At 37.0% G+C, this 10282-nt stretch overlaps 2 protein-coding genes across 2 annotated transcripts; one reads left to right on the forward strand and one right to left on the reverse strand.

Moving 5' to 3' along the window:
• Positions 1–94: 94 nt before the first annotated feature.
• On the reverse strand, positions 95–2159 carry bbln (bublin coiled coil protein). Its single transcript, XM_041810509.1, has 2 exons — positions 1841–2159; positions 95–901 (listed from the first exon to the last, which is right to left on the reverse strand). Exons 1-2 carry the CDS (start codon positions 1920–1922, stop codon positions 660–662), a joined length of 324 nt encoding a protein of 107 aa, XP_041666443.1. The 5' UTR covers positions 1923–2159; the 3' UTR covers positions 95–659.
• A 1991-nt stretch (positions 2160–4150) lies between these two features.
• On the forward strand, positions 4151–9019 carry surf2 (surfeit 2). The gene is made up of 6 exons (XM_041811236.1): positions 4151–4311; positions 4536–4687; positions 5284–5387; positions 7714–7899; positions 7993–8126; positions 8255–9019. Exons 1-6 carry the CDS (start codon positions 4237–4239, stop codon positions 8342–8344), a joined length of 741 nt encoding a protein of 246 aa, XP_041667170.1. The 5' UTR covers positions 4151–4236; the 3' UTR covers positions 8345–9019.
• The last annotated feature ends 1263 nt before the right edge of the window (positions 9020–10282 follow it).

A 10282-nucleotide genomic window follows, 5' to 3' on the forward strand; every position in this document is an offset into this window, starting at 1 on the left:
ACATATAAATTCTACAATACCTGATCTGATTGCATTGGTAATTGTACTCAAAGAATGTAAAGTGGAGAAAAACAATGAAGATTTACAGTCATGCTGCAGATCAAACATTTTAATACAGAATTAGACACCTGGAATGTTGCATATTTGCTTAACAGTACAACAAACAAAAACACACACTTCAAAGTTCTCGAAAGCTGAATGATAACACCAAATGCATCAACACCAAAGACAAAGATCCTCTATTAAAACAGAAATACAGACAACCGTATATTTTAAGGTTAACTTAGCATGTTGGGTACTTATAAAGATATTCAAGGAAAATCAAAGTATGGTTGTGAAGTCTGAGCTGCTGAAATTAACAGTAAAATTGCAAACATTTTACAGTATGATCCTGATAAAAGACTTTGTCTTCATGATGTTAAACTTAAGACTTTTACAACAATGTCCTCAGATTTTATCAAATGTGACGTAGATTTTCCCAAAGCACCAGATGGATACAGCTGTTCATGAAGCTCTTAGAGCTCAATAAAGTTCAATCTACTAAGAAACCAAACATCAGCACATCATAGTTGAACGAATGAGAAAAATAGATTCTGGATGGGATGTAAATTCACATATTTATCAGCCAGAAGGTCAGCTTACATAAATACATCTATCATTCATTTCTCATCTCCATCATCCTTCTCCAGATCTTCTTTGTCTGGACAGGAGGAATCCTGGTCTGCAGGACATTGTTCCTCCTGTGTCGGGGTTCCCAGCAGCTGGGCCCTGAACTCCAGCCGAGCTTGCCGGTTTGACTCCATCAGTTCATGCAGTTTTCCGTTGAGTGAATCATTGCGTTCCTCCAGGTCATCGAGATAGGAGTTGATCTGATCTAGCATGGAGTTGATGGCTTCATACTCTGTGGATAAGGAGCACAGATTAGTCTTTCTGTCTATGATTGTGTTCATCTTCTTGTATGTCTATTTAAATGTGTGATTCAAAGTCAAGATGACAAGAGGGGAGCTGAAGCCTCATTTGAACAGAAGTGGATATCAGCTTTTTATGTCTTCATTTCAGGTTTATATTTAGAGTTGTTCAGACACTGGATGATGGCATTTTTTTGAGAAACTGAATGAGTGTGGCCTGGTGAAAAGTCTTAAGTTAGCTCGAGTACATGCATCCAGTTTTACAGTTTATATATATATATATATTTCTGCCTTTATCTATAGAGGACACACTGGACAAAATCAGCATCACTGTGAATTACGTTCATATAATCAGTTTTAATGTTATCTGGAAACAAAAATGGCCCCTCATGTGTAAATTAACTTGCAACGACATGACACCTCAATGAGGAATCCCATGACCCGGTGTTTCATCTAATCTTGTGACCGTGTTAGCTGGTGAAGTTAAGCCAAATGCGTCCGTGGTTGTTGTAGCTACACCAGATTATGAAGATTAATCATGTCCAGACGATTTTTCTTTTTTTTTTTAATATTACAATGCCAAAGTCAATTCATGTAATACACACCTTCAGAACACCTTAGAAATCGCTAGAACACTACATTTTCAACAGCTTTGGTTACTACTACAAGCCCAGACGCACTCGGCTAAAAGTCGCTAGATTACACGGTCACTACATAACCCGTTACACCTGACATATGCTCCGCACAGTACAATACTAAGTCCATATTTCAGAATATTGCTGTTGCATAGATGGTTTTGAATTTGTAGTCAAGAAAAATAATAAAAGAAAGGCACATACAGTACTTTCGAGTGGGGGTGGTTTTACCAATTTGCTGTCATACAGATACTACATCATCATCGACTACAATGAATGAAAACCACAAGACAGTACCTTCTTCGTCGTCAAATTCATCGTCGTCGTTTATAATACCATCGTCGGCTGAGATGTTTGGATCCCCATTTGGTCCAGACATTGCGTATAAATTCAGGTCTCAAATTGTATTACCAAGAGTAAGCTAGCGTCAGAGATAAGCTAGCGTCGCTGCCAGCTGAATGACATTAGTAAATCAATAGACAGTAGTTCACACCAGAAACATATCAAATGTGTTTGCTGTGTTATGTTCGGACTAAATGGATAAAGCAGGATTCTCCGAGCTGATATCCACAAGGGCTACTGCTAGCTTCAGCTGTCATTACTGAGAGACGTCAGATATTTGTTTATTGGACTGTTGCATTCTGGGAAAAATGTAGGCAGAGCGTTTACGTTCTTGTCAAAGATTGCAACAGTCCGAGGGAAGACCGCTCACTCAAAATGCACCGGATAATAGATACGAAAGAGGGAATGTATCCCTTCTACATTGGTAAAAGAATAAAAACAACACTTTAATGTTACTTAAAGTAAAAACTGTTTGAAGCTCCTACCTGCTTTCTTAAATTTGAAGTTTCTTGGGCAATTGTCGATTACATTTACGGTTTTGTGAAAACAGGAACAGAGTGAGCACTCTTGCTGCTCCGAATGTTTCAGTCTGTAATGAGGGCTTTTTTTAGTGATCCGAAGCATTTGTCTCGGCTCGCCAAAAAGAGTCGATTCTTTCAGCTAACAAACATTTCCTCATTTGGTATCAATTTTGCAGGTGAACATCCTCATGTATCAGTAAAATTACATGAATTTACATCATAATTATTAACAGTGAGATAGTAAATCATTGTCAACCTGCAATGCAACCTGCAATTACTTTTCTTAACTCTCCCCTTCACTATGGTATGTATGTTTGAATGTAAACGCACTTCTTATACAATTTTAACATGAGTGCTTTTCTGAACATTGGTTTCAAAATTGATTGAGTAATTAAGACCGCCTCATGATTTTGGCAGGAAAGTTATTTATTATATTTAATTAAAAATTAAGGAGTAGGGTTAAATACCTTTAAACTTTCTCCCACTCCTTTTTACTCATGTAAATTGAGATGCTTAAATTTTTGCAGGTGGAAGTTATTGCCTCTTTTTTTATTTTCTTGTTCTATTTTCTTTTCTCTAACTGTTTTTGTGTTGTCATTTTACATGTTCAAAGTAGAGGCATCAATTGAATAAGAAATATGATTGATATTTGTGCTGGTGTTTTCCCTCCAGTTGTACTTAAAGAAATATTTAACTTAGTGCAAGGTTTTTTTTTTTTTTATATTGGTGGGTGACATGGCCTTTTCTTTTTTTGGTTCCGAGTGGTAATTTTAAATGAATTAAAATTTGATGATTAATTTGTCAGTCATATTGTCTCAGAGTCCAAACTTTATATTTGTGTCAGTAAAGATAAAAAACATGTGTCCCAAAAATAGAAATCATGCGGTGTGACACAATTTTATAATATTTTTACAGTTTATCTGAAATAATAGGGGATTTGAGTTCAACCAAAAAAATAAACAAACACCTCATTAAGAGATATTGGAGGGTCAATGACTTAGATAAGAGAAATTCTGTGTCCAAAAATTAAGTTTAAATAACTGCGAAAAAATGAGTCAGATAAGAAAACTCAACCGTATTTACATTCAATACAGAAAAATGTTATACATTCAAATATAACTCATTTTTGTCAGGGATATTCTGATTCGGTACAACACAGCTCAAAAAATTCCATTCCTAAGTTTTGAAAAAAAAAAAAGAAAAGAAAAGAGTAAACTCCCCCAAAGAGTAATGTCACCCATCCAACACCTTGCAGGTCACAAAAAAAAAAAAAAAAAAAAAAAAAAAAGACTCTTAAACCAGATCTAGTAGTTCGCATAAAAGTTCCTGCTCTTTGAACCGGTTCGTTTACGAACGACACATCTGTCACAGTCAGGTAACTTCAAGCACAAAGCCCCTGGCTTAGATCAGTTTAGGTTTATTCTTATACGTGGAAAGAAAGAAAATAGTCTTATAAATTTGCCACGGACGATATCAAACAGGGACTGTCCCATATAATAACAGCAGAGACAGTCTATGCATTAAGGACAATTTCTAAGTGCGTAGTTTGCCTCAGTTTTCATACTAGCGTCAGTCCAAAAACCTCAGTCTTCATTTTAATTGATTAACCACGCGGTCATGATTGATAAATTCCATGCTAATCTCTCAATAAGAATCTTTGTCTCCTTTGTCAAAACTGCCTTTCTTATCTTTGATCAGTGGATGGCGCCAAGATATCACAAAACACATGTCTGCACTGAGTCGGCGCTGTCAACCCACGTGGAGTTATTTCCTGAATGGGGGTGGCCTGATCACCACGCTGAAATACTTGTTTTGAGGTGTTTCTAAGCTATGGAGGAATTACCCACGGATCTTAAAGATTTTCTCCACAACCATCCTTTCCTCCAGCTTACTGATGGCAAAAAGGTTTGCGAGCCAATGGCTTCTCTTAACTCGACATACACTGCTCTATATACTGTGATGCTAGCCGTGCTAACTTATCTAATGAGCCGTGTAGTGTAAAGTGTTGTGATGGTTGGACGTGTTGACCTAGACTGGAAACCTGTCAATGATTAGCAGGTTTATTGCTACAGCAGGTCAAGCTACACGATTAAATGTACCATATGTGTGTCCTAAATGGTTGTTTTTAGATCAAATGCACTCTGAATGGCCACGAGTTTCCATGCAACCTCACAGAGATTCAGAAGTTCACTGAAGGGAAGAAATATGAGAAACTGAGTGCTGCTGCAGACTTCAGCTACAGCCAGTATGAGCCACATATTGTGTCAAGCACCAAGCAACCGTAAGAAGACCATTTTATTTCTATTCCCAAGAATAAAAACTGATCTTATCTTATGTATTGAGATGGTTATAGCTGGCAAAATTAACAGTTTGCAAACTACAGTTTATTAAAGTTCCTGCAAGAAACTTTGAGCTTTGCAATTGTTTCATATAGTCATGTAGTGTCTCACTCTTCTTTCTTTCATCAGTAAAATATATCACTCATTGTGGATCTGTTTTGATAGCATGCTGTAAACACACTTTGCCTGACATTTACCCCTGCAGCCAGGGTTTCCAGGCATAAAAACCCTGTATAAAAATATTCAGTCTTGTCCTTGATGGTATTGTTTACTTTTAAAGATTAAAGAGAGGCATCAGTATCAGTTTGTTCCACAACCAATATAATATCCCTCACAGGAGCTTCAATATCACATAATTTGTGTTGACTGTACTAATTGTGTTTTCAGATGCATATTTTATATAGCTGTGTGTATGCCTTTCATGTGGACCCAGGAAGGCTATCAGGGCACTTGGGTAAAGCGAATGGAGATTTATCAAATAAAAAGAAGAATCTCCTCACTTTATAATTTGTCTTATGCTGTTACTGTCTCTTTTCAGCAATCAACTCTTCTGTAAGCTGACTCTCAGACACCTTAACAGGCAGCCACACCATGTCTTAAGACATGTTAACGGGAAACGCTTCAAAAAAGCTCTTGCAAAATGTAAGTACAGCACTTATCTAAATGTACTGGGCCGTTTTTCACAGGTTAACTTCTGTACTGAAGGTTATAGTGTGTGCTATGAAGAGAGGGGATGTTATACAACACATGAAGCAGACTTTCGATTGACAGTCATTATTCAGGAAGAAATTAAAGCTATCTTGTGTTTATCCTCTTTATGGAAATTCTAAATTACTCTTCTGCTGAACACAGAACTGTAAGCCTGCCTGACAGATATGTTTGTAATATTTCAGGGAATTAAAACAGACTCAAACATCCAGTTTCTATGAAAAGCAAGAACAAACTATTAAAACTGCCTTTCTAACATCACCAAGTGTATGTAGTCACAGTTATTAGATGAAGCGTTTATTAAAAAAAGAAATTCACTATCTGTTCAAGATTCTACTGTGTTGCTACCCCAGTTCTTATCTCTAATATCAAAGTACTGTACCTTGAGCCTTCAAAACATCTTTCTGCTATTATAGGAATGAACTGATACATCAGTTTAACATTGGCATTGGCAGATATCTGCCCTTTCCAGACTGACAGACTTTGTTTCTCATGTGTTCTTTAATTTCTTCAGATCGGAGCATGATGTGTTGCTTTTTGAGATCTTTTAGCCTACTTCACTTGTTCATACAGGCCCTATTTAAGTGATTTCCTGATTCAACAGATCCGACAGTAATCAGGCTAGTGAAATTGAATACAGCTTTCCCAAAAATGTGTTTTTCACATAGGGAAGTGACAGTCCTTTTGGACACACTTTAAGGTTTGAGGATGACCAAGGAAACAAACTTTAGTCCTGAAAAACACTTTGAAATTTAAAGAATGAGGATAAATAAAGAAGAAGACCTCAACTGACATAGGTCTGTTGGTTAAACCTAAAACTCCACTCATTTATTAGTATATATGGCCAAATTTACAGTCGATATATGCTGAAATACACAGGCAAAATATCTGATGTAAATGTCGGCAGAAATTTTGATATCTGCCGATACCGATACCGGACCAATAATATTGTGCATGCCTAATGTGTATGTGTAGTTCTCTGATTGTAAATCTTGGCCGTGAAATGCTATTCTCTCAGCTTACAGTTAAAATTTCTGACACCTACCCTGTATTAGTATTTACAGGCATTCAAAATACTACATAGAAAAGCCAGTCTTTTAAAGATATATTTTTGGGGCTTTTTATGTCTTTATTCAGATAGGAGGACAATAGATGAAGTCAGAAACAGGGATGAGAGATTGGGGGAAAGACATGCAGGAATGAGCTGTCCTATACATGGGGCGCAACCAAAATGCTAGGCCATCTGTGCCTTGAATAAGCCAGTCTTGTTGCTGATACCTTTTTTCCTTTGTAGACCATAAAGATGTATCAGCATTAACTTCATTCTGTTTTATAATCAAATAAAAATTACTAATCTGAGCTTTTACCTTATGTTGGCATTGAAATTATGCACTTGCAATTTTCGGTCCAGCATCATCACAGTACAGGGCAGATTTCTTTTCTCTACAGTACTCTTGTATCTTATCCATCAGATTGTTGGAAAATATCACAGAGTGAAGATCTGCAAGAGGACATTCATGGTTGTTCATGGAGACAGATTTGTACTGAGGCCAGCTCCTCAGAAAAATACCAGACTTAAATTCATTCAGTACAACTGGATATTGAGCCAGCCCCGCGATTCGCTGGGGATCAGTTCAGGGTGTATCCCGCTTCAACTAGCCCTCCCTAAATCAGTGCTTCCCAAAGTGTGGGCCAGATAACACTGGTGGGTACTTTAGGTGAGCCGTGAGAGGCCTTTTACCTTGTATAAAAACCATGGGCATCATTTTGACAATTAAAATCAAGTGTAAATTGATCATACAATACATGTTAAAATGTTTTTTAAGTCAAAGAAGTAACAGAACAGCCAGAGTTGTTAACTTGCATGCCCTCTTTAAACATGCGGGGGGGTTTGTTTTGTTTTTTTTTCAATGTACAGAACAGGTGTCATAGTTTAACTGGTTCTGAACTAACTGGTGATACTCCATTAAACATTCTACTATGCTGCATTAATGTAAGTAGGAAAGGATTCATGGAGTCACAGCATACATTTTAAGAGACTGATGTTAGAAAAGACACAAGATACTTCTACCACTGAAAAGATGAGCTGTAAGTGAAGAAGTCCTAGTTTGCCCTAAATGTTGGTATCTATAAGCCAACTGTGCAGAGTAATGGACGTCAAAAAACACACACTCACATCGCACAGCGTTGATTGTTTGTTGTTGCATTACTCAGCCTGTTATCTTGATCAATGAATGCACTGTTCTCATTCCTGCTCTAGATGAAGAGTGTATCAAACAAGGGATTGAATTCACCCCTGCCAGACTCAGGCAGAAAAGGCCCAAAGATATCAGAGATGACGACAGTCGGGGGAGGGCTCCGAAACACGGGAACAGCCCATGGGAACCCTCATCCAGTGACGAGGATCACAGTGACTCAGAAGACAGCATGAGTGACCTCTACCCTCGTCAGTACACAAATATGTTTTTCCACTTTTATTTAGTTTGACAACAAAACTCCTGAACGAGTTTTAACACTGTCATACTTTATGCTTCCACAGCATCTATGTTCACATTAAAAAATCCAGCAGAAGAGAGTATGGAGGCTGACGAGGATGAGGACGACGATGACTTCCAGACAGATGAAGATGATGAAATGGAGGTGGATAAGCAGGTGCAACAGAAACGGAAGAAGGTCTGTGGAAATCTGATTTTTTTCTTGTTTTTTTTTTTTTTTTTTTTTTTTTTTTACAAATTCCAGTGTATCTTTGTCAAGTCTTATTTAATTTGACATGTTTAATGCTGAATTTTTATGTATTTCAGGTCCAGGGTGGTGGCTTTCAGAAGAAATTCAGGAATAACCATTGGAAAAAGGGGCGCAAAAAACCTGGAAAAGCACTAAGTGAAAAGTAAAAAGCAAAACTACGGAAGCCCTAAGCTGACAGTGATCCATTTCAGTGTGATTACTCTGTTTTCCCCACGCTATCAGTTACTTTTGATTGTCTTCCCAGATCTTGACTTATTTATTGCATATCCCCAAAGATTCAAAAGTACAAAACAAATAGTAAATTAGGTTTATCCTAACTCATCATTGCAATGGCAGTATGGCCTGTCACAATGACCAGCATATTGGTTTTTTAGACCAATGCAAAATGAACAGTGTTATCACAAGAACCATATTTTTCTCATAATAATAGGAGGAATGAATATGTAATCATGGGAAACTCTAGTTTTTTATCGCAAAATAAAAAAAAATGTAAGTCCAGAACTACAAGAAAATTGGAATAAAACATATCAAAGGACAATGGAGTACATAAATGTATGGATGCATGTTTGCTTTGGGCTTCTGTACATAACCATAAAAGTTCAGTATTTTTATACCTCGTGGTTTATCAGGGAGTGACACTGCACTTCCAGTCTGTAGCAGTTTTCCGGTGTCTGAGCTGGCCTGACATTTTTTATAAGTCAGCATTTATTAAGAGTTTCATATTCTCTGGATATGAAAGTCGGCAACATGTTTGGGACATTAAATGTGTCGTTTTTGATTGGAACTGTGGTTTAAAATGAAATCTGTGGCACCAAATACAACTTCACTTGGATATAAAAGTATTGTCTGTGTTTTTGTTCTCATCGTTGACCGTAGGTTAAATTAAAAAAGAGAGAGATGTTTACTGACATCAGCAATTTAGTCAAAAAAAATCCTATAATCATATTTGCATTTCTTTAAGGCATCTTATGTACGAATTGCAAATCTTCAAATGCATTTTAATACTTTGTTTTGTTCACTGTGCAATATGTCTCATACTTATTGCCAGCTTACATTTGTTTATGTGCATTTCTAAACAAAAACAGCTGCCATAGTGATCATTGGACCATTGCTTGTTAAAATACCATGTTACTCTGCTTGGCTAACAGGGAGCGGACATGCTTCAGAAGTTTAAGACTTCTCCCTGAGTATTTGGACTTAACAAGCCACAAGTTAGCTCTGGTTCCTCTGAAAAACATAACCTCCAACAGCCACAGATCTTCTGATGATGACAATGAGCTCCAACAAACACAGCTGCATTGCTTGATGTCCCTTTGGGTTGCTGTCACGTAGGAAGGAAACGTTTGCGAATCCAAGCAAGAGGCCAAAGAAGTAAGGAGGCAGAGATCGTAATAAGAGCTGGCAGGAGTTTCTTGTCTGCTTCTTTTTGTACAAACCATCTGTGGTGTCCTCTAATGAAGGAAAAGCTGCTGTTTGTGGTCTTTCTAAAACAGTAGTGTAAACAATCTTCAAAGGTGTGTGTATGGTTACAAGAACCAGTTTTACCTCCTGGAGGAAGCAAAAAATAAGTAATGATACTAATACTGAAATATAGATTTTTGCTTTTTACTACGATAATTTTCGCAAACACTGATCATTCCATGTGGAACAGTATGAAAAAATATCTTCATACATCATTGCCGTTTTCCAAGTCATAAGATATAAAACCATAATTTGAAATTTTGTACAAGCCTTTGTATATATTTTTACAGCAAAGATTCAAAAAATGATTTAAATGACTTGTAAAAGATGTGGCGATTTTTTTCCTGTCAAATCACTACCTTCACATGAAAGACGGTCTGGCTATGGACCCCACATCTCTGATGGCCACTCACACAGACTGTTAATCTGAGATACTGTCAGAAAAGAAATACATAGTAAAACGTTTGAATTAAAATTGGATTAAACTTCCGTTTGGGATTAAGGTAAGGGTGAGGATACCAAAAGTTAAAAACCTTACCTGCTAAACCTAATGACAAACTGTTTGATAAAGCCGAGTAGACAGTCTTCTTACAGGAAAACAGCTCATCCTCCATGAAAACATT

The sequence above is a fragment of the Cheilinus undulatus genome, linkage group 17 (assembly GCF_018320785.1).
Source record: "Cheilinus undulatus linkage group 17, ASM1832078v1, whole genome shotgun sequence".
NCBI lineage: Eukaryota > Metazoa > Chordata > Actinopteri > Labriformes > Labridae > Cheilinus > Cheilinus undulatus.